The sequence below is a fragment of the Monosiga brevicollis genome, genomic scaffold, assembly GCF_000002865.3.
Source record: "Monosiga brevicollis MX1 MONBRscaffold_4 genomic scaffold, whole genome shotgun sequence".
Lineage (NCBI taxonomy): Eukaryota > Choanoflagellata > Craspedida > Salpingoecidae > Monosiga > Monosiga brevicollis.
The window spans coordinates 412,698-438,078 of record NW_001865041.1 but is presented as its reverse complement, the minus strand read 5'-3'; the positions used below and the strand labels follow the sequence as shown (position 1 = coordinate 438,078).

The 25,381-nt window shown below is 53.0% G+C and overlaps 6 protein-coding genes across 6 annotated transcripts; 3 read left to right on the top strand and 3 right to left on the bottom strand.

Moving 5' to 3' along the window:
• Nucleotides 1–149: 149 nt before the first annotated feature.
• Nucleotides 150–2,122, top strand: MONBRDRAFT_6216 (uncharacterized protein; the record flags this gene model as incomplete). The annotated part of the gene is made up of 8 exons (XM_001743808.1): nt 150–273; nt 580–667; nt 797–840; nt 1,023–1,097; nt 1,187–1,321; nt 1,415–1,615; nt 1,746–1,815; nt 1,969–2,122. The coding sequence occupies 8 exons, from the start codon at nt 150–152 to the stop codon at nt 2,120–2,122; spliced, it is 891 nt and encodes a 296-aa protein (XP_001743860.1).
• A 493-nt stretch (nt 2,123–2,615) lies between these two features.
• MONBRDRAFT_23365 (uncharacterized protein) lies at nt 2,616–3,458 on the bottom strand (the record flags this gene model as incomplete). Its single annotated transcript, XM_001743563.1, has 4 exons — nt 2,616–2,717; nt 2,809–2,878; nt 3,004–3,188; nt 3,324–3,458. The coding sequence occupies 4 exons, from the start codon at nt 3,456–3,458 to the stop codon at nt 2,616–2,618; spliced, it is 492 nt and encodes a 163-aa protein (XP_001743615.1).
• A 656-nt stretch (nt 3,459–4,114) lies between these two features.
• On the top strand, nt 4,115–4,987 carry MONBRDRAFT_21225 (uncharacterized protein; the record flags this gene model as incomplete). The annotated part of the gene is made up of 1 exon (XM_001743807.1): nt 4,115–4,987. The coding sequence occupies one exon, from the start codon at nt 4,115–4,117 to the stop codon at nt 4,985–4,987; it is 873 nt and encodes a 290-aa protein (XP_001743859.1).
• A 538-nt stretch (nt 4,988–5,525) lies between these two features.
• Nucleotides 5,526–6,227, bottom strand: MONBRDRAFT_23363 (uncharacterized protein; the record flags this gene model as incomplete). The annotated part of the gene is made up of 4 exons (XM_001743562.1): nt 5,526–5,650; nt 5,796–5,851; nt 5,945–6,048; nt 6,153–6,227. 4 exons carry the CDS (start codon nt 6,225–6,227, stop codon nt 5,526–5,528), a joined length of 360 nt encoding a protein of 119 aa, XP_001743614.1.
• Nucleotides 6,228–7,471: 1,244 nt separating this feature from the next.
• On the top strand, nt 7,472–10,215 carry MONBRDRAFT_6212 (uncharacterized protein; the record flags this gene model as incomplete). Its single annotated transcript, XM_001743806.1, has 7 exons — nt 7,472–7,838; nt 7,926–8,002; nt 8,115–8,360; nt 8,511–8,666; nt 8,764–9,105; nt 9,236–9,409; nt 9,562–10,215. The coding sequence occupies 7 exons, from the start codon at nt 7,472–7,474 to the stop codon at nt 10,213–10,215; spliced, it is 2,016 nt and encodes a 671-aa protein (XP_001743858.1).
• Nucleotides 10,216–10,969: 754 nt separating this feature from the next.
• Nucleotides 10,970–24,297, bottom strand: MONBRDRAFT_15015 (uncharacterized protein; the record flags this gene model as incomplete). Its single annotated transcript, XM_001743561.1, has 49 exons — nt 10,970–11,029; nt 11,125–11,373; nt 11,522–11,842; nt 12,162–12,413; nt 12,864–12,953; nt 13,457–13,528; nt 13,620–13,719; nt 13,902–14,054; nt 14,161–14,234; nt 14,347–14,417; nt 14,518–14,686; nt 14,867–14,913; nt 14,999–15,060; nt 15,166–15,246; nt 15,343–15,498; nt 15,609–15,740; nt 15,800–15,949; nt 16,355–16,494; nt 16,586–16,872; nt 16,991–17,042; nt 17,172–17,239; nt 17,395–17,572; nt 17,641–17,925; nt 18,056–18,140; nt 18,257–18,460; nt 18,562–18,870; nt 18,956–19,139; nt 19,263–19,411; nt 19,554–19,613; nt 19,720–19,778; nt 19,901–19,972; nt 20,148–20,401; nt 20,501–20,666; nt 20,749–20,816; nt 20,947–21,094; nt 21,202–21,327; nt 21,425–21,516; nt 21,588–21,658; nt 21,782–21,837; nt 21,971–22,103; nt 22,223–22,310; nt 22,458–22,719; nt 22,855–23,134; nt 23,234–23,289; nt 23,389–23,523; nt 23,647–23,727; nt 23,835–23,877; nt 23,979–24,055; nt 24,217–24,297. Coding segments are annotated over 49 exons (6,588 nt in total), but the record flags the coding sequence as incomplete, so codon positions are not given.
• Between the last annotated feature and the right edge of the window lie 1,084 nt (nt 24,298–25,381).

Below are 25,381 nucleotides of genomic sequence, written 5' to 3'. Positions count from 1 at the left end.
CTTTATTTCTCTCTTTCTCAAACCGACCAAACCAATTCATTCTCTCTCTCTCTCTCTCTCTCTCTCTCTCTCTCTCTCACACACACACACAATTGTCAGCACAGCATTGGGTCGGAATGGGCTCGTCACGCTGCATGTCAGGCCCACTGATGGCGGTTAACCGGGGACTGGGACTCTGTGTCATCTTGGCCTTGGTCCTGCCCTGCACAACTGCACTCAAGTTTCGTCCCAATGGCTCTTTCCGTATCGTGCAGTTTACTGACCTGCACTACGGTAAGGCTGGTCGTGCGTGCCGCCCCTCATCGACTTGGGTGCTTGCCGACTCTCACATCGTGTTGCCGGTAACAACTGTATCGTAGGTGAAGATGAAGCTGGTCCCTGGGGTATCGTGGCTGACCACAACTCGACCCATGTAATGAACAACGTATGGCCTGTTTTCAGCGCCCCGCCGCCGCACGCAAACCAAACGTGGCACGCTCGTTCGTCTGCCTGTCCCATAACGCACCTTTTCACGACACGTTGTCCTGATCACGGCGCAGATCTTGAGTTTTGAGGACGTGGATTTGGTGCTCTTTACAGGAGACCAGATCACGGGCAACAATGTTGTGAATAATGCCACAGCCTACTGGGACGAGCTGCTTCAGCCCACCTACCTTCGCAACCTGAGGTACGCTGGCTCTCGACCAAGCTGAACCCTCCTTGTCGCTGCCCATAGCACACCGAAAACACTCACGCTGCGGCTTTGTATCGCAAAATCTGTTTGTATCCCTGTGCGAATGTTCCGTACTGGTAACAGTTTCGCCACGCTCTTTGGCAACCATGATGACAACCCCTTTGAGAGTGAGTAAATTGGCTTCATGCTTCGGCCGGGTGCTAGAGGCGCGGCTTTCTAGACGATGCAGCCGTGTCCACCTCACCGACACGTCGCACCGTGGTGGGACTGGCTTGCCGGCTGATAGACAGCACAAGCCAGTCGACGACATCTCGCAGCGAATTGCTGGCCTTTGAATCCACCCTCCCAGGCTCACTTAGCCAACACGGCCCTGCCAACGTGCCCGGTGTATCCAATTACGTGCTAGAGATCGAAGGCTCGCATGGTGCGCCAAGTGTTGTTCAGCGTGCTCACTTTTTTTCGGCGAGCCCCCGGTACGATCGATGCTCAACCCATGTCTGAATGGTATTGTAGGCACCGTGACACCGTTGTTCATGTTCGATACGGGAGGAGGCACTTTGCCCGAGGTCATCACCCAAGCGCATGTCGACTGGTTTCGCAACGAGTCGGCCCGGGTGGCCGCTCGAAATGGAAACAAGACTCTGCCTGGTACGCACACCTTTGCTCTGCATTCCCGAGACCACCCGCATGCTGGCTGCAAAGCTCTGTCAAAGAGTCAACTCTTGTTCTCTTCTTGAACAGGCATGGCCTTTTTGCACATTCCCATGCCCGAGTTTGCAAGCGTGCAGCCCTCGTCAGCGGCCGCCTTGCGGGCACGACGTGGCTCGGCGACGGCCCCCTGCTTTGGCATGGCCCAGGACGGCATTTCACCCTATACAGACAACAGCACCGGTCTCCTTGATGCCATGGCCAGTGCTGGCAGTGTCCATGCTGCTATTACTGGTAAACGCCACCGCCATCACGTTTTGCTTTCTTTCTTTCTTTCTTTCCTCTTTTTTTTTTTTTTTAAGTCGAGGAAACATCTTGATTATTTGTTGAGACTTTACGTTTCGCGCTGATCAACCATTTGCAGGACACAATCATGGAAACGACTGGCTCTGTCGCCACTCTAATGGCATGTGGCTGGGCTTTGGCCGTCACAGGTAAGACAATGCCACTGGGGTCAGGCCAATGCTTCACCATAGACAAAGTGCACCCATGCCTGGGCTCTTGAGCAGAACGCGGCTCATGCTTGAATGCTTCTTTCGGAACGCGCTGGGACATGATGGATTGGACAATGGGCGGTGTGCTTGTAGTGGCTATGGCGGTTATGGAACATGGGCGCGCGGTGCACGCGTGTACGAGCTGCAGGCGGGCAAGCCCGGTGCTACTTACACATATGTGCGCATGGAGGATGGAAGCATCGAGGATGCTGGCGTGCTCGAGCCCACCGCATCAGTATTACAATGAGCACGCTGAGCGCAGTATAACTTAAACAGCAGCTAAGCTCGTGTCGCTTTGCTATCATCCGCCGACTGGCAGTTTGCTGAAAGATTTTTCCCCGCACTTTCTCTCTGATCTCTTCTCTTTCACCACCTCTGTCTTGTGTAATCCAACATCTGTGTTTTTTTTTCTCGCTGCTCCTTCCTTTAATCTCATCCAAAGGTTGAGGGTGAACTGAATGTCTCACGACTGACGTGTCAGGAAGTTGATGAATAGATCTGAGCGCTATACGCCATTTAGAAGACGAGGGCTACAGGCCAGCAGACCACACCAAGATTGCGGGCTTTGGGGTTCTGGGGCTCAAGAAAAGGCGGGGTGGGCTGAACAATGCTGGAGAATGCTGAACCAGAGGAAAGGAAGTCAGAGGGTGGCATCGCGGATGCACGACCCTTTTGCCACACTGCCACTCTGTCGGTGCCATGACCGAGAAATGGGGGCTAATTATTATTGTACATAAAAATCAAAAGTGGATGCAATCGCGCACAAAGAACACCCGATACTTGTCGCGCGATTCTGGGTCTTGCTCTGTGAGAGGAATTTGAACACGGCCAACATCGAATTTCTAACCAAATTCAAACAGAGGGATGTCAAAAAAGGTGAGAGTCTGGCTTGCGGCTCGTAAAACGGAACAGAGGATTGGGCCAAGAGCCTACCCTTTCCGCTTGGATACGACAGTATTGGCGATAGGACACCACCATGGGCTTGGGCTGCTCGGGTTGTCGCCTGATCGCGCACGCAGCACATGGATGTGGAATCGGCCATGTACCAACGACATGTCGAAGTAAGACCCACGAAAGAGGCACGAAAGGTTTCAGAAAGGCTCAAGAGAGTCGGGCCATCGCGCGTACTGAGGCAGTTCATAGCAGTTGATAGTCACTTCTGAGGGACGGGCAAAGACTTCATCCCGGCCATGACTTGGCTCGCGCCCATCCTTGAGGTGTTCTGGCTCAACGTAGATGGTCAAATCACACAGCTTGGCCTTGTCCAACTCGTACAGCGCCTTGATTTCTCCAATGCACTCTGGGTAGCCAGCCTGCCGTCGATATGACCAGGACCCACAGCCAAGCACGTCAGGAGAGACACGAAAAGATGGAACTGGACAGACATTGAAGGCAGGCGTTGTGCGCAGTCAGCGCTTGACAAAATAACGGCGGTCTCCGGCACGCACCAGGTTGGCACAGCGCACAAATTCGCCGCACTTGTACTCGACCGTGTCAATGGTGCAGCTGCGAAAGTGCATCGCGCCGTGGCGTTCCGTGGTCGGCTCATGCAGGCATATCAGAGCCTCATCAGCGTCCAACATGATGACGGCTGGTGGCAGGCCTCCACCTCGTCGCCTAGCTTCCCGTGTGCATGCAGTCCAAGCTGCCGGCGCGAGACGGATTCCCTTTGGATGCGCCTTCGTCCTGCTGTGCTGCTACTCAACACCCCAAATGATCAAACTTCATTTCCAAGGACTCTTCTAAAGTTTACTGTCGAGGATTTTGTCAGATGAAAGTTGTCAGACATTCGGCCTAAAGGCATAATAATGTGAATCAAAACGTGGAAGAAAATCAGGTCAAAACGATAGTGTCCATGATAGCGAGGGAGCGCGGGCAGGGCGGTCACCTTGAACCTCATCACCTCACGTTGCGGCGTTCAACAGCACTTTTCCGAGCCAACCCACAACGCCATCATGGTATGTGAATGCACGCGACTCAACCAGCTCCGTCCGGGGACGGGCCGAGCTGCCGGGTCCTGGACAAACGGGCAGGGAGGTTCTACAGACCTGCGCCGCCATCTAGCCTCATGGGATCAGGCGTCAGCGAGGGAATGTCACGCTCCTGACGTGCCACATGACACGATTTCCATGCGTTGGGGGACGGGCAGGCCGGCGCGCCAACGCTGTGAGGGTTGTGTTTGGCGGGCGGTGACTCACTCTGCGCGATCATCTGCTGCATGTGTGTGTAGCCCAACCAGATGGACAAGGCGTACTACAAGCGCTTCCAGGTCAAGTACCGTCGCCGTCGCGAGGGCAAGACCGACTACTATGCCCGCACTCGCCTCGTGCGCCAGGAGAAGAACAAGTACAACACTCCCAAGTACCGCCTGATTGTGCGCCGCACCACCAGCGATGTTGTTGCCCAGATTGCTTACTCGCGCCTCGAGGGTGACTACATCATGGCTGCCGCCTACTCGCACGAGCTGCCCCAGTTCGGCTTCAAGGTCGGACTTACCAACTGGTCGGCTTGCTACGCCACCGGCCTGCTGGTCGCTCGCCGCCTGTTGACCAAGCTCAACCTGGCTGACACCTACAAGGGTGTTGAGGAGCCCAACGGCGAGGATTACTTCGTCGAGGAGGCCGAGGACAAGCCCCGTCCTTTCCGCTGCTACCTCGATGTCGGTCTTGCCCCCACCACCACCGGCTCTCGTGTTTTCGGTGTGATGAAGGGTGCCGTTGACGGTGGCCTCGCCATCCCCCACAACCACAAGCGCTTCCCCGGTTACGATGCCGAGGCCAAGGAGATGGATGCTGAGGTCGTCCGTGACTACATCTTTGGTGAGCACGTCGCCAACTACATGCGTGAGCTCCAGGATGAGGATGACGAGGCTTTCCGCAAGCAGTTCGCCAAGTACATCAAGCTCGGCGTTGGTGCTGATGACATTGAGGACATGATCACCGAGGCTCACGAGAAGATCCGTGAGAACCCCATCATCCCCAAGAAGAGCCAGGAGGGCAAGGAACACAAGTCGTACAAGAAGATTCCCCTCTCATACGCTCAGCGCAAGGATCGCATCAAGCAGAAGAAGGAGTCCTTCCGCAAGAAGCTGGCTGCTGAGGCCGATGCCTAAGCTGCTTGAGCTCTAGGGCTTGGTGTCGAGACTCGTGGTTTGTTGGCTCAGCCACGGGTCATCATCGTACCTCGTTTTTAAATCACTGGCAATCGATGATCCCAACCCTAGTTGTGTCATTTTTATTTGTAAGCATCGTAGCCTGTTATGATTCAAATGGAATGTGGAAAGGGCTGCGCGACCCTTTTGACAAGCATGGCACATGAACAAGCTTCCCTCAAGTTGCTCTTCCCTAGATCGCGAGTGGTCATGTCGGGCAAAGTCGCAATGACGCTACTTTGGCCGCCAGTTGACCATGAGGAAAACATTTGCTCAACATGCTCGGTGCTGCTGGTATCAACGAACGATCATAATATCTCGATTTTCATGTGAATTGTAAAAAGAAAAACACTCAAAACCTGAAGACGGATGGAATGGAAAGAAGAGGGGCGCAGCCCGCAGATGGAAGACGGAAAACAGCCTTCCCTACACGGTGGAAAGGTTACAGTACACGGATAGAGCGACCGCATGAGTCTTGATGGGGCCAACGGGCAATGCCTCAGCTATTGCTCATTTTGAGCTCCCGATCATAGCGCAGGCGAAGATTGGGTGGCATCTCGTCCAGTTTATCACTGGGAAGATGGCCCTGCAGGCGCAGCGCATAGCAGCCAGGCACACAGGCATCTACAAAACGCCCAAGGCTTGAGCGTGAGAGACGAGTCTGGCTTCAATGTTTTTAGCCAAAAAACCAAGTCCGTGTTCCGCTTCAGCATGTATGTGCGCCAGCATGATCATACTCAAGCCAACGACATCACACGACGAAACTCACCGTTACCCTGCCATTTGGCTACCCAGCTATCACTCGGATCGATCACCGAAACAATCCTGCGCCAACATCAAATCCAGCGGAAGAATCACTCAGAAAACCCGTCGCGACAAAGAGCAAGGATCACAATGCAGCTTCAAGCACAAGCTTACCCGTAAAAGCGTGCGGTTGTACACGAGTCGATGGCGTCGTTGTTGTCGTTCAAGTCGAGGTAGGCGCAGTTCTCACAGCCCGTCTCGAAAAACTGATCCGAGGTCTACATGACCACAGCGAATGAGGTCAAACCCGCGACAACGGATTGGTGGGCCCAGTACAATACCCTGCCTTGGAGCGCACCCTACGCGAGCGACCCTGACATACCTTGACCAGCCCACAGCTCAAGCAAGCGCGCAGATGCTTGTTGCTACTCGGACACACGTCCAGCTTTGGCTCCATGCTGCACGGTCACAAAGAACGGAAAAGGCAGACAAAGAAAAAAGGCTCGCTCGGAACACCGTTTTGCTGACATATTGTAACTCTGTTTACAACAGGTGTTGTTCGGCCAGTGCATTTCGGCAAAACTTTCCGGGGCAAAAAAGTCGGTGAAACAATAAGTAAAGCGCCCTGTGAACGTGTATTATTTTAGCCTGAAAAACAGGCTTGTAGATTTGAACCCTTGTACACCCCATTTTCCGTTCTGCAACGATACGATTTTGTGCGACCGCCAAAACTCAAGACCAGCAGAGCGTCGACAAATCCAAGCTCAACTCACAGGATTTCCTTGAAGTTCAAGCCGGATTAATCCTGCCCTGCCCTTTCAACAACAAAAGGCGGGAAAAAGACGGCAAAGGTTCAAGCAGGGAAAACGCTGGCACCATTTATTCGCGTTTTTCCCTGTCAACTGCTTTCCGCTATCCACCGTTACATTCCCTTTTGTTCCCCACCGACGTCTCTCTCTCTCTCTCTCGCCTCCTCTCCCCTCTGCCACCACCTACGTCCACCAGCACCCCCAGGCGCCTCCACTTGCGCCGGAATTGTCGACAGATTCGACAAAACGGCCGTTGCCTCAAGCTGATCAGGCCTCGGGCTGCCGTCACACACCGCGAGCTGCCAGCCATCGTCGCTCTGCCCGCGTGCTGGTGCGATTGGCCCAAGGTTGCCCTGCTGGCCTCATTTTCTACGGTCGCTCAAGACACCATCGCTTGTAGACTGCCGTTTTTCTTCCTCCTGAATTGTCGACGTTTTTTTTTTTTTTTTCCTGTCCTTTGTTACTCGCTCGCTCGCCCTCTGGCCTCTTTGTGCAATACGAGACCGTCTCTATTCTCGGGTTCGCAAGACGACCCTGCACTTTGATCGGTGTTTGGAGCCGTGAGCCGTCTTGGCTCTCGCACCAAGCTGCCGTGCCGCTGCCAATTACAACTCGCCCCTCCTTGCTGGACGTGCTCGTCGGTGGCTGGCCCACCCCACGGCACGACTGCCAACCCCTGCCTTCGTGCACTCTTCGGTACGTCCATCGTGACCCGGGTTGATGACAACCTGGCAGCCACCATGCCTGCATCTGCACACACATACCCATACACCTCCCGCTTTGTCCGGCTAAACGGAAGATCACATCACAATTGTCCGTTATTTCGGCTGATCTCCTTCCTCTACATCCCTCTGAATCTCGCTTCCAGTAGCCGTGCAGCTCGATCCACATCATGTCGGGCATGATGGATGCCGAAGCGGACCCAGGCGTCTATGAGCCTGCTGCCCAGCCTGCCCACGGCCATGGTGCCGGTGCCTTGCTCAACTTTGGCCACCCCGTCCCGGGCAGCATGGCTCCTCCCTCTTCCATTCCTTCAAGCCTCCCCCATTCAGCTGCCGTGCCCGTGCCCTCGCATCCAAGCATGCTTCAGCCCTATCCTATGCCACCACACATGATGCCCATGTCCATCCCAGCCTCCTGGGGCACAAGCGGCCCTCTTGCGCCTCCTGAGCCGCAGCTTCAGGCCCCACAACAGCCCCATCGGGATCGTCGCAAAAAACGCAAGAACGGCACCGTGCTAGACACCGAAGCTGGCCCCAGTACGTGTCCAGCGCCACGTAACCGTGCCTTTCACGTTGCCCACGTTCATTACTGATGCCCACCTGCCCCGTAAAATCAAACCTCAGCTTGGTGGAGTGAACAGGACAAAATGATCGTTGCTGCCGTCATTGCACAAGAACAGCGCTTGCCTATCCAACAACGCGTAAGACACGTTTCACTAAATTCTTCATTTCTCACCCCTCTTTGCTATCCTGTTGGAGCAAACGCCACCGCTCAATCATACTCTTTCCTCGGACCCCTCGACTACCCTGTAGTATGAGCGTGAACCGCCGTATGACTGGGACGCAATCGCCCCTGAGGGCATGACGACCCACCAAGCGCGCGTTCGATATCGCCAGCTGTCGGAGGACATCCCGCGTCGTCGAACCAATCTGGAAATTGCCCACATTGCCATGAAAAACTACTACCATGCCCTCATTCGCGGCAAGGTCCTGACCACTGACCAGTTTGCCCGCATTTCACATATGCGTCGGCAGCCCGGTAAACTCAAAGCCAAGGATGTATGTTCGCTCTCTGCTCATTCCATCGGCGCGTGCTTCATCCGCCTGTCTTTTGCAGTGTTGCAGCTCTCAACCCCTCAATCATGTGTGTGCGTGCTCCGCGCGTGCGTGCGTATGCTGGTCTGTCCGTCTGTCCGTCTGTCCACGTAGCTCTACCCGAATATTCCCAAAAAGCCAATGTCAGCCTTCTTGTTGTGGGCTCAGGACGCCCGTGAAACCATTGCCGCTCAAATTGACAGCCGCCAAGCCAAGCACATCCAGAAAGCGCTCAGTGATCGGTGGAAAGAACTCTCGGCAGAGGAGAAGGTTGGTGCTTGGCTTCCTTGCTCTTAAGTCACGTTGTATGTGCCTTCTCATCTTGATTTGCCGCTTTGTCTTTGTTTCTCTCTGCTCCTTCGTGCAGCAACCATACCAAAGCGCAGCCACGGAAAACATGACCAAATACTACGCTGAGATGGCTCAGTTTTACGAGAGCAACCCGCAAGCCAAACGTGACCGCAAGCTCAAGGGCGTGCCTCTCAAAGATAGCCCCATGCAGGAGGCAGCCATGCCACAGGCTGTGCCGCCCCCGCGTTCGGGTATCGAACTCTACACCGAGGATTTGAAGCGTGCTCGTCAAGCCAACAACCCCCACGAGCCCATTGATGAGAATATGATTCACCAACAAGCCTCCCAGGAATGGCATTCGCTCGTGCCTGAGAAACAAGCCGAATACCACCGTCGCGTCGAGGAAATGTGGAAGGAGGTATGTCGCCCCATTGATGGCTGATCTGCCTCTCGAATATTGGTTTCCGGGGTAAACCCATCCAAGGTTAAAGCTTGAAGCCGCGCTCACTTGGCCCGTGATACGTGTCGTGGTGTTCCCTTGTGTATAGTACGAATCTCAACGCTTGCGCCGCGAGGAGCCCGAGAGCCAGTACCTCATGCACCCACCCATGCAACAACAGCTGCATCCTCAGCAATTGCACCCGCAACAACTGCAGATGCAGCAAGGCCAGCCCATGCAACCGTTTTTGCATCCACAAATGCTTATGGAAGAGCAGCAGCGCGTACGTTCGCATACGCAATACATGCGTGCGGGGAAGGTTACAGATGCTGTCGCCCTCAGCACAGGGAAAGAAAAAAAATTGGCCTGCTCTTGTGCGTTGTCATGATTGTCCGTTCTCATCTCTTCGCGTGCATTCCTATTCCTGACCCATAGCAATTGCAACAAGCACCGCCCAAGCCACCAACCAAGCCCACGGCCTACAAAATTTTTGTCGAAGAACATCGCGACTCTGTGGCCGAGTCACTGGCCCCTCACGAGAAGAAGTCAGTACAGGCCAAGCTGCGCGAGCTTTGGAAGCACATGTCCAACAAGGACCGCAAGCCGTACAAAAAGAAGGCCCGCCTGGCAGACGACGAGTACATTGTCGAGATGGCAGAGTACCATCGTGTCTATGGGCCGATCCTTGCCGCGCAAGAGCAGCAAGTCCAGGCCCAGGCGGCCCAGGATGGCGACCCGCACGCGTTGCAGCAACAACATCAGCTTATGGATCACCAGCAAGCTTACCACCAACAACAGATTCAATTGCAAACTCAACAGTATCACCAGCAGCACCTGCAGATGCAGCAGCAATTAATGATGCAGCAACAGCAACAGCAACTGGAACATCAACATTTGGAGCATGCCCAGCTGGCTCAGCATCACCTGGCCCAAGAGCAGGACGATGTGGACCACGTTCAGCACCACCAACCGGCCGTAGTCACCGTGCCGGCGCCTGATCATCCTCAGGCACCCCAGGCGCCGGAGATTCCGGCGCCGGCACCGGCACCTGCGGATGAGCACGACCATGATGAGCCACCAGTTGCATAGGTAGCACCGCTTTCCGAAGCTTGTGTCATGCTCAACCCGACTTGTTTGACGCAGCCCTTTGGGTGTTGTCGGGCCCGCCTTGTATGTTCCTTGTTGGTTTGAAGCAGCTTGGGTTGTACTTATCTTGAGGCTTGCACCCGCGTGCCTTCCATGGCTGTGAATTGTGCATTCTGTGTTTTCAGTCCCATCCATTCTTTTGTTGTCTGCGCCGCTTGACGGCAGCTGCGTTTCCTCCCTCCTGGTGCAGAGGCGAGCGGGAGTTTGTGCGTGAAATCATGTGACGACGCGTGTGTATGTGTGGCTAATCGTGAGTGTAATTGACCCAGCACCTGTCGACATCGATGCAAACATCATTCATGACCAAGCGAACCCGCTCTTCTGCTATTCGTGTGCTTCAGTGCTTTTAAATGTCTACTACCAAAAATTCGACTTCAGATGGTAGAAATGATATTGCAAAGTTCGATTCTCAAACCGCGCAGCGGTTTGAGTAGCCTCGACGCACATCTGACTAAAAGACGGTCATCGAAAAAGTGCACTGGAGACGCACATAGACATGAGGGAACAAAGAGAACCACGGATGCCGCACCGTTCACGACAGTGCTAATCAACAAGACACAAAACTTAAAACAAAAAAAAAACAAAAAAGGGAATCGATCGAAAACCAATCGGGTCAACGGGAAAGCCCAACGACTAATCAGAACATTTATGGCCGGGCCAAGCCCGGCACAGGAATCAACAAAAGTTAGTGGTAAAACTATACGGCCACGCCCATGCCACGCAAGTTCCACTCGAGTTCTTCTTGCAAAAACTTGAGCTACAACACCCGCAACCAACGAGGTAAGGACTGCGCCCGCACACTGTGACATACAACACGTGACTGCCCGGCGCGTTGATGGACGATGAGTGTACCTGGTGATATTTGGCAACGTTGAACAAAGTATGGAGTTTGGTCTGCAGCCGCTCACTGGGCTCGGTCAGAGCGTAGGCCCCGGCACAAGAGCAGTGACGCGAGAGGTGATCACCCTTGATCAGCTTGCATTTAAGGCAGCGAAGATCTTGTAGCTGATAGGCCATGAGCGCTTGTCGGGCCACAGACAGCAACTGCTGCTCAATTTCTTCGCGGTTATGCTGATGCTGGCATCGTAGGCACACCCAGTTCTAGCACGAACAAACACAATTCAAAGAGGAATGAGCTAATGCGCTTTGGTGCAGTAAGCGGACGACCCCCGGGAAGGAGGAAATCGACTCAAGTTTTGGGGCTGTCGCGCCCCGGACCACACAAATTCGACGGCATAATAGCACCTACCGAGGCACCATCACTTCGCTTGGTGACGACCTCGTCGTCGCACAAATTGAGATCATCGTACAAATTGCAGTGTGCGCAGACAAACTGAGGCAATGTTAAACTCATGCAGGGGTTGCGAAAGGCGCTCTCGGCAGCAAACTCGCGCTTGTTGATCATCCGCAACAAGTCCCGCTTTAAGCGCTCATAGTCGCCCTTGTGGGCCTTGTCCATGCTCAGAAGATGGCACGTGTACTTGATAAACTCAAGTGCTGGATTTTGCAATGGCAGATGCGAGCCAGCCAAGTGTGGAAAGTGCCGGCTCTGGTGGCCTGGCTGTGCATCCTCGCCCGGCAAGTACTGCGCACGAGCAGCGGACCAAGGCAGCATCAGACGGCCGTGCATTAGCCCCACACACATAAATTACATCACACACGCCGTTGGTCACAAGAGGCAGGCGTTCGAACAAGGGTAGCACGTGATACCTTATTGATTGTCTCGACGCACTTCATAAGCCACTTGCGCAACTTTTGTCGAATCCGAAGCACATCCTCCTCGGCCAATCGGGCGTGCTCGGCCTGTTGCAAATGAGCACTGCGTGCACATGCCCATTCAACCATGAGAGTAAGCCGCCGAATGGCGCCCAGAGGGGAACAGATGCAACTCTCGGCTTCGCTTCGCACCTTTTGGTCTCGGAGGTCACATCTTTGTTTTGATCCGCCACCTCTGCACGAATTTGACTGGCGGTCATGAGCTCGGCCTCCCGCAGACGCTGCTCACGGGCCGAACTGCGGCGGTGCAGGTCGTTCTGACGAGCTTCGTAGGTCAGATACAAGAACATGCTAATGGTCAAGGCGAAGAGATGTTGCACGCGATCCACAGGAAGGTATTGCTGAATGTTGAAGTTTCGCACCACCTGTGAAGAGCACGGAAAGAGGCGAGCACGAAAAAAAACCCCCCGACGCGTGAAATTATTGCTTGTATGGTGCCACTTCACGACGCGACCTCGTAGGGAGCAACCCCAATCTTCTGTTCTCTGGACACAGCCAGAAGACAGGCATGCCATCGCAAGCACGGCAGCTTTAGACATACCGTAAACTGTGGGCGCCACAATGCTGGATCGCCCTGAGCCACAAGAGCACGCAGGCCTGGCAAGGCGAAAAGCAAGATTCTTGGGCATGAGCTCGGAAAAAAAAGCACAGGTCGCGGTGCAGCAAATCTGGGAACAGGCCGAAGAAAGTCGCGGTTGGTGAATGCCGCCTTGAGGTGCAAGCTCACCTTCAATGATCCCCGCCTCGCCGTCCAAAGGCTGTTGCTCATCCAACACGTCTTGATAATTTTCCAAAATCTCAGACCGCGTTGCCACCGACATACCACCCTCATCATCCGACAGCGCGGTATCAACCCCGTCCCTCTCGCTTGGGGCGCCATCTTCGTCATCCTCCAACACCGGGCGCTTGCTGCAGCAGATGGGTGGGCAAAGCAGCACGGCAACAGATGAGTTGTCAAGAAGCAAAGAGCTTCCGTCCACCAGAGCTCTCTTCAAGGCATACCGGTTGATGGAGCGTGGAGACAAGTGACGGCGTCGCGCGCGGGCGACCGCCACGTCTTCGTTATCTTCCTCATCTTCGTCGTTGTCACCATTGATAGTCATCTTGTCAGCACCCTCCAAGGCAGTCTGAGACAAGAATTAGTCGAAAAGGATGGGCGGGGTCTCATGAGAGCACTCTCGCTGCGTGTTGACGCGCAAAACCCACAACAAAGCACAGCTGAAGTAGCAACACGACATCACGGCCGTACTGCGTCGAGTCGGGCGCGCTTGCAATCACCATCGTCGTCCTCATCAGCCACACCCCGGCGGCCATTCTATATCAAAGCCAGACGTCCAAGCCATGCCGTGAGGCAGTGAGAGAACAAGCAAAGAAGAGCAAGGTTACTACGAAGAAAACTAGACCATACCGTCTCTGATTGTGCATCGATGCCGCCAAAGTTCATGGCATCCATCCACAGGAGCTGTGACCATGCACGTTGCTGTACGTCGAGGGGCAAGGCACACACAAAATCAAGTCTGGCCCATGCACGATCGGGGCTGCATTTCATAGTGCTTGACACCGTAACGTACTGGTGCCAATGTCAGCACGGCAAACAAGTTGTTTTGGCTCAGCACGCTGAGAACGTAATCAATGTGGGCCTTGGCTTGCGGAACATCACTCTTAGCCGTTCTGAGTCGAATAAAATCAAAAAGATGCCCAGGTGAATGTCGTGAGGTGGTGGTGATTGAACAGCGGCGAGAGGAGACGCAAAGTACAAAAGCAAGAAACAACACCAGCCTGTCGAGTTGCAACGGACAACGGCCCATACGTGGCAACAACATTTTCGACTTCACGATGGAATAGCTACGCACTTGAGAATCATACGGTTGAAGGAGGCGTAGACGAGTTCGTTGCCAAGTCGCTTGACATGCGTGATCAAGTGCAAGAAGAGTTTTTTCATCAGATCACGCACGGTGCGTAGCAGTGCCGGGTCGTAGAGCATCGACATGGGATTCTTCAGCCAGCTGTTGTTGTTGTTTTTTGCACCAATAAGGAATTGAGGACATGTCTGCAAGGCAGTCGAGATGGAGAGTAGGCAAGCTGGCGGCCAAAGCGCAATGAAGCACGCACCGATAAAAGTGTTGAAGCTGACCATCAGCCATTACTTCGTAGCGGCTGGCCACCTCGTTGAGCCAAGCGCCCACCTGTGCCCGGCGGATATCAAACAGTCGTAGTGAGAAATACCATCACCAACTCAACGCCATCCAGCGACTCAGGTTAGAAGTGGAATCATGACTGAGGCTTGGGCTGACGCACCAGCGATTTGAGAACGCGGAAAGCAGGGAAGCACTGAGCCGTCTCATCAAAGCTGGTCAATGCTGCCGAGGCTAACGAAAACAAAACCCAAAATATCCGGAATGCGGCGTGAGACACGCATATCACCATAGAGAGCCTGCGCTGGCAGCTGATCCTAGCATGCTAACCCACCGCCAGTCATCATGTCGTGCAGACTTGTATCCGTGACGGTATCAAAGTTGGAAGTGATGCCAAGGCTTCCCTCATCCGACAGTGTCGCGTATTGTAGCACCGCGCAGATGGGTAGGTGCATGACCTCCAACTCAACACAGCAGGTATCATAGAAACCAGGCTGGTTCATCTGCACACCGCACAGCATTAAAGGGAAAAAAGAACATGACGGGTTTGTTTTTTGTTTTTTTTGTTTTGTTTTTGTTTCATGCCGGCAATGGGGCAGTGACACGTGCACATGAGCTCATGTACATATCAAAGAAGCAGATCAAGCTAGGTATGAGACATTTTCTTGCAGACAGGTACACACCGCATACGCGTCTTGTTCATCGTCAAGCATCAAGCGGTTGTCATCTTCTTCCTACAGGTAGGTCGACAAATAAAACGTTAGCACAGCCAGACAGAAACAGCTATCGATCATGTCTCCCACGCCCCGGTTGACGTGCCTTGCCACCAAGATCCGGGCGAGTGGAGGGCGACATCCACAAAACAAAATTGTGTTGTCTAGACAATATAAATCACACACGTGAGACAGTTGAAGACGGAAATAGGTAATATCAAGCACCAAAGAAACACGACACGTTTGATGCTGCACGTGCTAGGACATACTGGAGCTGGCGGGCGAAGAACAAGTCGTGGATGAAGGGTTGGAAGTCGGAAGGTATGTTGCCCACGGGTGCTTGAGCATACCTGCGAGTCCGTGAGCAAGTCCAGACTGGCATAAGCGATGGCTCGGCCCACGAGAATCATGGAGATCAAAAAGATGCCATGCAGGTCATGACCCACCGCGCAATCTCGATGCGATCTTGAAAGATCTCGTGACACTTGGCATAACGGTGCAATGCTGTTTGAACCGTGCTACGACGCCAATCGTGGAATTGCCACATATTGTCACTGGCGTTGAAGGGCTGAACCACAACTGGAAACTCTTTGATCATGTCGCTGCAAGATTTGGTGAGAAGAGAAACCACCCTTGGTCAGACTTAAAGCCAAAAAAATAAGAGCAACAAGGCAACAAAGGGAGAAACGGAAGTGCGGATAGCAAAACTCACATATGCGAAGACATTTGAGACAATGAGGCTGAGCTGTTGAGCAGCACGACTGTGGGTCCATGCTTGGCACCATGATAGCGCAGTAGCTCTTCGTTGATGACATTGTGCGCCTCTTGCTCGGTACGCACGGTTCTAAGCGAGAATGGAAAAAAAAAAAAAAAAAAAAAAAAAAAGAACATCAACAATCCGACGCAAGAACAGGTCCGATTGGTTTTGACATCGTAGGGCTTATCAACAATACTTGTTTTAGCCTCTTGGGAGTCGAGGACAGCATGCAATTGAGAGGAGACTGACTTTGAACGAAAGCTGATATTCTCTTCAGGAAGCATCTTCTCAAAATCCTCCGGCCGCGTGTTGCGCAGGTTGTCCAAGCGCAGGGGGTAAATTTGCTCCCAACGTCGAGAAGCACTGCTCAGCTAAGGAACAAAGATTGAAAACAATGCCACAACAGTCAACCAAGCGTTGTGATCCAAATGAGCAAGTATCATTTCGTTTCGGTTACAAATCCCTGCACAAACAAGTCGCTATTTGATATTGCATTGTGTGACAAGAAATTTGTCGCACCTTGGTCAACGCCACGTCGACTGCAACCATGATGGCATCCGCTGTCTTTGAGAAAACCAAGCAATACAACGATTTGCCCTGGGCACTCGACGAGCTGGGACGTGGAATGTTAAAAGGTTAGTGGCTGTATCGAGCTATGCGCCGCACGGGTTTGCAGCCTCTCGAGGCTGGCGACAAGGGACCACCTTGCAACATACCAGTGGTAGAAAAAGACATCGTGAAAGGCTGAGCGGTCTGCCAGGTAATGGCGAGCACTTTCAGGCTTGGCAGCCAAATCAGTCAATCCAAACTCGCCCTTGGCACCAGCACGTGCTTTAATGGCCTAAAAGTGAAGAGCAACAGGCATCAGTTTGCCAGAAGAGTGTGCCAATACAACGGAAAACAAATAAATGCACGAGGCTATTGGCACGTACTTCGCGTCGAATGCCCGTGGTACAACTCAGCTCCAGAAGAGCCCGCCACAACAAGGGCATTTGGAGCTCATACACGCCCTCCACGTCGCTGTGAGAGAGTTGGGATGCCAGGCGCTTCTGGTCGCGCAGATACTGTGTCTCCGTCATCTCAAACTGATACAAAAATTTACAAGGGTGGGAGCGTGGCAGCTGTCGGGACACCTTGATGTGCTTCTTGGTTGGGTCCTCCTCGTGCATGTTGACATAAAAGCGCCGCGGAACGTTGAGACGCATGGCATGCAGACCCCCTACAACATCCAAGCCATACGGTGAAACTCAGATGAGATGGAACACCTCAAGCATTGAGGAAATCTGATGGAGATATCTGATGGAAACATCCAGACCGGAAAGGGCACTGCATCTCACCGTCAACCAAACACCACAGCTTGAAGATGCCAGGCGTCGATGTGTTTGCAATCTAAAGGTTTTGAACCACGACGTCAGGAACGAAAAAAAAAGCGTCAGACGAAGCCCTGTCTGTCTGAGCAACATGAGCACCTGGGTCCTGTCTGTACAAGTGCCTCGCTCGTGGTTCAGAACCTCCCACCTGGATGATTTGCCAGTGATTGACAATAGCCGCCTCCTGCTTGCCGGCGACGTAGCGAGACAAAGCTACTCATTGAACAAGCACACACGAGCCAGCAGACATGACCGAATCAGAATGCCGTCACGTTGGTCATCATTATGCTGCCCTTGGCACGTTGGCCTCGAAAGGCCTGGCCAATGACAATGCAGCATAGCCCAACTACAAGCCATCGACAGGCACCAACCAGAGTCGCCTGAGGCCACGGCAGTAGTCATGGAGATGCCCAGGCTGCGTTTGCGCTTGCGCTCTGCGCGTTGAATGCTCCACTTTCGCTTTTGATACTTGAGCCAGGCGGGATAATCCTCCGCTGGATCTCCAGAGGTCTCCTCGGCCATAACCTCGCGCCAGTCACCCGCTTGAACCTGAGATCAAACCAACTTCATAAGGAGAGGTGTCCACAAGGGTGCGACACTGATAACAGTACACGTACCTGTTCATTGACAGAAACCATTTTGTTGCGCAGCTTCTTCCGGCGTGTAACGGTAATCATCGGCCCCTTGGGCTTGGGATTCTCAGACATGCGGAATTGATCCTCAATATCGGCCGCGGTCGGCTTGAGGTTCTCGGTCTCGGCTTCCAAGGTTCCTTGAGCCTCCTCGACTGGTGCGGCCGAGAAGTAGGATCGAATGCTTCGTTGCTTGTAGATGTCATTCTTGTCCAATAGACGCTTCTGCAGCCAGTCGGGGTGCTGTACTCGGGGTACGGGGTTTTCCACCTTGCATCGTTACCACGTACAAGCATTGAGTGGCCAACAAGAGAGTGTTCAAACGCTTGTCCGCCCTCCGCCCTCCGCCCCCCGGTGATGTGCCAAAGAAATTTTGGTCTCAGATGCAAGCGAGGCGTACCTTCTGCATGGCGGCTGGGATGGTGATGATCTTTTGAATGGCAGAACCCAAGCGCTCAATGTAATAGTCCCAATCCAAGATGTCCCTGAGCACATGAGAAGCAAGCCTGTGAGTAGAAGTATCACACGCTAACCAAGGTAGGGCCAGTCGGCGTCCAACCACGCGATTATGCTGTCGCCATGGCAAGCGTGAAGGCCCTACCGGATGTCAGCACTCTCCAGTCCTGCCCCTTCTTTCGTCCACAGGCGCAAGTAGTGGCGCTTGACCTGCTCCTCGGCCTGAAAAATGGTAACAGGAATGGCACGCTCGGTCACAGGTGTGCCTTCGGGTTTTTTGGAAATGATAAACTGGCAGGCCAGGCCCTTATCCTTGACCATCTCATCGCCTAAAAACTGCGCCAGGCGTCTATTCGTACGCATCATGACACAGGCGGGACGGCACAACTCGTGAGGGACTGAGCAAGGTAGTGACATGAAAACACCGACCATAGCACCCTATGGACATACTTGGCCGTGCTGATGGAAGTGGACTTTTGCGTGCCATAATCAGCCAGGGTGCGCGACATGCTGCGATTTTCAGAAATGAGGTCGAAAAGTTCGTAATCCGGCAAGCCCTCGCCGTGGGTGTAAAGGATGTCCAGCCAATGATTGGCCACATCTGCCACATGAGCGTAGACCTCCTCCAGCGAGTTGCCGAGCAGGAAGCTATCAAAAACCTCCTTTTGAAAGATTTTGATAATCTTGAGCTCGCCGTTACGCTTAATCTCAAACCCCTTGAGCTCTGCAAGCGAGCCATCCTCGTTGAAGACAGCATAGCTACCACCATAGAGAAAGAACACCATACCACTGGTCGTTAGTACTGAACGTATGGGCAAGCCATCAGGGGCCATCAGGAGCGCACCGCTTCTTCAAACGTTTGTCCTTTTCCTTGGACGCAGGCAGGATCATGGCCTTGTACGGGCCGTCCACTTCAAAGAAAATGGAATTCTCCACCTTGGTCTTAAAGATCAGGTTGCGCTCATCGACCAGGTCTTGATACTGATCGTTGGTAAATTCTTGATTCACCATGATGTTGAGCATGGCGCCTACACAGCAAAACATCGACGTGTGTGAGTACTAGAAAACAACACACACGACCCACAAATGGGCGGGGCCTAAATCATCGAGCGGCGGATGTCGAGGGGAATGGGGGCAACGAAACGACCCACCTGGGTAGCTGATAGTGATTTTGGCTTTCTTGCCTGGGTCGCTGGTCTTGAATGTAAATTCTTCCGGAAAGCTGCCAGGCAGACAGCACCAGATGCCATCTGTGTCAAGCTCAAGTGGACGACCCAGACGCTCCACAATCTCACGGGCCCTGCAAACGATGACCAGATGAGCCCACAGAATAGGAATGGACGTGATTCAAGAGTGTCGACGTGGAACACCAACACCATTTTTCATTGAGCAAGCATAGACAATGCTACGGCCGAAGACCAGTACCATGCAAAGAACCGTACTTGGTGATGATGTTAGCTCCTGTCAGGCACACGACACCGGCCATCTCCATGCTGAACCAGCTAAGAACGAAAGAATCACAAGTAAATCCGAACAGGGCAGGGTCAGCTCGGACTGTGATCACTTGGCTAGCCCGCATTCAAGCTTAAACGCATGTCCCATCCGCACCGAGCGCCTTTGCGCATCACGTAGCCATAAAAGGAGTTGAGGATACACTTGTGAGCCAGCTACGCATTGACAAGGAACCAGGGACCAGTCTTGAGTGAGTAAGCGCGCTACACACGACATGAGAGCCATCAACCTCGTCAGGCGTTGATCTGTCATGCCGTGAATACGTGGTGAAGGTTACCTGCAGTGAATCATAAAGGACTACAAGATCAGACACGCGCTTAATCTCTGCGGGGTCGCCGGACGCTTGCACCTGTGTCAACGGCCATCAAAGAGCAAAAGTAATGGGTGAGCAGGATCAGAATGAGACAATTTCAAAGGCACAGGGTATTCGGACAGGAAGGAAGCACCCAAACCCAGGTCGAAGGAAGACGACTTAAGGAGGAACGAAAGATTGAAAATTGCGAAAACGGCAGCAAAGGTCATACGTCAGAGAGCAGCCGCTTGCTATCCTTCAGCTTGCCCTTGTACTCATAACGTCGATCACGAAAGCTGCGCACGGTGTTAATGTAGAAGGGGTTTTCCCGCTGGCACACGGTGCTCACGCGTTCTTCGATGATGGTGTCTTTGGTGCGCTTGTAGGTTTTGCGTGAGTATTCATCGAGACGCTTCTTGATGATGGCAGCTTGCTCCAGTTCGTGAAGTTCGTGAAATGGGCGCTGTGGATCACCAGGGTTCTCGCCTAGTCCACCAAACAAGTGAGCCAGAACCAAGAAATAAAATAAAATAAAAAAATAAAAAACCGGGCATTTTAGTCCTGTGCACGACAAGCGGATCTTACCCGGAAAGGTTTCCGATTCTGCCTGCATGCGCTGTTGCAAATACTCGCTGCGACCAGCAGGGGACACTTCACCACGCCACATCCAGGTCATCTTGCGCTTGCAGCGGTTCTCTTCGTTATTGAAAGCGCACGATGCACACGTCTTCTCGTCCACAACGGCCGGTGGCTAGCACAAAATTCATGATCAAAGCACCAAAAGTGAGATCCAGATGCATTTGCATTGCCGTGATAGCTGAAACGAATTCTACCTGAAGACGGTTGGTCAAGATGATATTGGGGTACATCGCCGCAACGTCCAAGTGATAAATCAAAGGGACTACTCGAGTGCAAAAGAGAAAAGGCAAAGGTTTCCCACGCGACAAGAGAGAATGGGAATGAAGGACCGCACAGCAGCAAATAGTTTCTTGAACATATGGGCGTTGGGATACTCGTGCAAAACCACACACCTTCAAAACGATTGGGGTTGTCTCTGAGATCTTCAAGTTGCGCAACAAGCTCTGCCTTGACCTCATCGTAATTGACAATCGTGTCAAAATCACGCTTTTCCTCCTCCACGATGGCGTGGTGCAAGGCTGCGTCCAGATTGTCAATCAGCTGCCGCCGCCCCCGTGCGAACCAAGGCGTGCGTTTGAAAAGAAAGAAGAATGTGAGCAAACACCACAGACGAATAAGTTTACAAAATGACAAGTTGCCGCACAAACCTTTTGGACGGCCTCGGGGTCGACTTTGAAATTGCAAGGAATGTCGCTGCGGAAGACGCCAGACTCCAAAGCCTCCACATGTCCACCAATGTACGTCTCTGACGCCAAAAGGTGGTTATTGTGCATCTACGGGACCGCGACAGTCACCAACGTTACTCGCGATCTGCAGACCCATGTTGCGGCGCCCAGGTGCATACATTCAATGCACAACAAGGTACTCTACCTTTGAGACATCAGCCTGCTTCTTGTTTGGCATGACAATGTTGCTATTGTACGCGTTGTTCATCAGCAAGGTCTCGCAGAGCGTGCCCGAGCCTAGAAAGGCACACGCGGGCGCACAGTGTCAGAAATCGTCTTGTGCTTCGCGAGACCGTCATGAAGCCTACCCTTGCGCAGCACGTCGTCAGGCCCCAAAGCAATGATGGTGCAGAGCGCAAAGATGAAGGGCTGCACATATCTATGCGCGTCATCCAGGAAATAGGATGAAGCATGTCGGCGTGTTTGAGAGAATATGACAACATTTTCGTTTGGAGTCCGGCCCGAGCATAATTGGGCAAGCATGAGCTTTTCTCGCACTGACTTTTTGTAGAGGTAATAGGTTGCGACGGCATCTGATACCGAGTAGTTGGCCAACTCCTGTTTATTGCCCGGAAGGAAACACACGACAACATGGACGGTCGCAAAAAGAATTTGGCGTCCGATGGTGAGCGATGGTATGCAGTTGCATAAAGTTGAAAGAGCGGCCAGGAATGATTGCCGTCAACCAAACCTGGGGTTGCTCGGCGGCCATGCGGCAAATCTCTTCATAGTGAATCTCCAACGGATCATAGCGCAATTTCTCGCGAGTGACGGCCTTGAGACCGTGGCTACCCACTGGCAGATAACTGTCGCGCTTTACCCATCTATCGGGGTGGCATGCGAAACAGCACAACACCAGAGCATGCGCCGGATTCGACGATTAAAAACACAAGATTCGTTTTGATGGCATCGCTCACCCTCCGATCCTGGATGCGACTCTCACCGGAAGCAGTCAAGATGGGGCGCAAAACGAGAAAGGTATTCGCCCTGGGTATTGGGGCGAAATCCAATCTCGTAAAACATCCGCATGTCTGCCACGAGCAATGAGCATGAGCGTGGAACAAAGAGACTGTTACGGTTGTTGACGACAAAGAAAGGTCTAGCCTTGCGAGGGTTGCGAGGGTTGCGAGGGTTGCGAGGGTTGCGAGGGTTGCGAGGGTAGTGCTCGCAATTCTCACCGTTAATCTCAGCTCTTCGCTCGAGGAATGGCCAATCGAAGCTGTCACCGTTGTACGTGACCATCACGTGTGGCTTTTCCGACTGAATGTGTTCGAAAAAACGGGCAATTGTGGCATGCTCATTCTCACAGTTGAAGACTTCAAAGTGCCCAGGGAACTCAGGCTTGGGTGTGTACTCAAAATCAGAAATGTCCTCGGACACAATTTCACGATTGATGATCAAGTACCCTTGGTTGTCAATCATGTAGGAAATCATCATAATCTGTTTCGACGAATTTTGCAAGAGGAAGTCCCGTCCGAGAAATTCGTCAATGAGACCAAGCAGGAGCGCTGGGTGCGGACAGTGTTGTGTGACGCGAATGCCAGCAACCAGGTCCGAGAAAACATGTGTACAAACCTGGTCAATCTCGCTGTTGGGGAACTTCAAGGGCAACTTGGTTGTTTCAATGTCCCATGCCAAGACCTTGATGTCCGGCATGAGGAGAAGGTCGGCACGCTCTGAGACATGCACTTGCTGTCCTTGAATGGTGACGGTGTACCATTTGCCGACATAGATGCGGTTGTCAATGCACACGCGCATATGGTACGGAACGTCATACTCGCGCATCTCCAAAACCGAATCCATCACATCATCCACGTGCTTGAGTCGCTCGTCTGCTTTGGCTACAGTGTCGATTCTGAACGGGCCTCTCAATGAGTTCAGAAATCGAGCGTCGGCGTCGACAAAAAGAAAGGGGCGTCGTGTAAGCGGATTAGTGACAAGAAGCAAAACGCACTCAGTTGTGCCCGAACTTGCAAGAGCCTGGGCGTGAGCAAAGTGCTCCTCATCTGCCTGAGGGAGCAAGCGAAAGAGTCGGTCAATGGTCCAACCAGCCCGCTCAGACTGGGATGACAAGGAAAGTCTCGTGCGTGCGTGGTGCTATCCTCATACTTGTCGAGAACGATTTTGTTTGATAATGGGGGAAATTTTGCTCTTGGTCAGCTGCAAGTCCTGCACGTTATTGAACGTGAGCTTCAGATAAGGCTGCTTCAAGCCAATCAAATGGTTGTCCAAGTCCAGGTCCTCCTGCAATTTTATCACAGCAGCAACCGGAATGAACAATAGCTACCAACAGCCCAAGCTCACCAAGAAGATGCCTAATAGAGCATGACATCACACCGATCCGGATTGGAAATGACGCAAACGAACCTTATCAACCAGTTCAATCTTGGCGATGTGCTTGTCAAATTTGCGCTTGAGGTACTGATCAACTTCGCCCTCCGTACCAGCCTGCATGAGTCACAGCATTGGAGCAAGTATTGGCATGAGTCCACGCTGCTGCATGGAATGGAAGAGCCTCCAAGGTGGAAAGCTGTGTTCAAGCATCTTGCCTTGACTCGCAGTAAAAAGTAAGGGGAATACGGATAGGTGGCCTTGAAGCTACGGAATGATCAAGCCGTCACGCCGTCATGAGAAAGGACTGCTGCTAGCCCCCAAACAAGCTCAACCCGGCCTCTGAGAAGGATCGGCAGAAATCTAACCGTTGGCCATCTTCTTCCAGAAAATAAAAGTCCACGGCAGACTTGACTTGGCCAGTCTCGGTGTCACGGAAACTCGTCTAGCGGAGTCAAAGGACAAGGAGAAATGAAGAAATGACATGACCCCAACAAAGGCAGATCGGGATGCAAGGAAGAGCAAAAGAAGGGCACATTGGTAGCTTTGTGGTGGAAATGACACGAGGCTAGCAACACTGTGAGGAGCGAGGAGGCGCGCACTCACGGGCTGCATGTTGATGAGCCAGCCGAGCTTATCTGCGGTCCCGGTGGGGCGATCAAAGCCGAATCGCTTATCCAGCTTATCGTCAGACTACTCGAGCAAAACAAACCAGAGTAGCCCTGAGCATTGAGGCAAGCTGCGCGAGTTCTAAGAGTTGCTTGTGTCCGAAGAACAAGCAAAAGCTGTCGACCCACCTCGGCCATGGACAACAAGCGATCGAGTTTTGACTGCAGAAGCTCGAGCTCGCTGTGATGCGTGAGTCGTGAAATTTAGGCAAGGTCAACAAAGATGAGCCATCAGCAAAACCAAGCAGTGGCATGCTATGTCATTCACGTGCAGGTCGAACACATACGGGTCGATCTCTTGCTGTTGACGCTGCTCGGCCTCTTGCTGCTCCGTGTAAGTACGGCGCGGACCATTGGACCTGTACCTCGGAAGAGACGGTTGGGGACGCAAGATGTAAGAACGCCTTCGCGCTCTGGTGATGGCAAGTTGGATCAAAGACCCTGTGCTGCTTGCCCACACCAGCATTAGGCCAAGGCCAAAGTCCTTATGCATGGTTGCACATACCCATCAAAACCCCGGCCCTGGCCCCGGCCTCGACCACGGCCGTTCCCCCGGCCGCGGTTGGAGAAGCCATCGGCGCCGCCCCTGCATCCACCCAAGACCACGGTGAAGGGATCCAAAGCAGGGACAACGGCTTGAGAGGACATATGCGACCACGAACCGTCCAGGATCTTTGCGAAAGAGGCGGCGGCCCATGCTGGTGGGCAACGCGAAGTACAAACTCCGCTGCTTGTTGTGTGTGGCCGCCTTGGTCGTTGCCAGGTTGCACGCAAGCCCGTGAGGCAAACACGGGATAAAAGCATGAGAAGCCCCCTGCAAGCGGTGCGTGTATGTGGAACAGCCAGCCGTGCGTTCTCTCGAACCACCGAGCACCACGCGCACGCACTTTTTTAATCGACGATCGCTCCTGTCAATCGGGAAAGCCCGAAACAAAATCTCTCCTTTCAAGAGAGAAAAAATGGCGCCGAATTTTTTTGAAACGAACATCGTAACGGTCATTCGTTGTGATAATTTGAATTAATTTGATGCTGAAAAGCAGGCATAAATGATAACCATAAAAACGCCCTTTTGATTTTGGCTTGCAGTTTGCTTTACTTTTTGG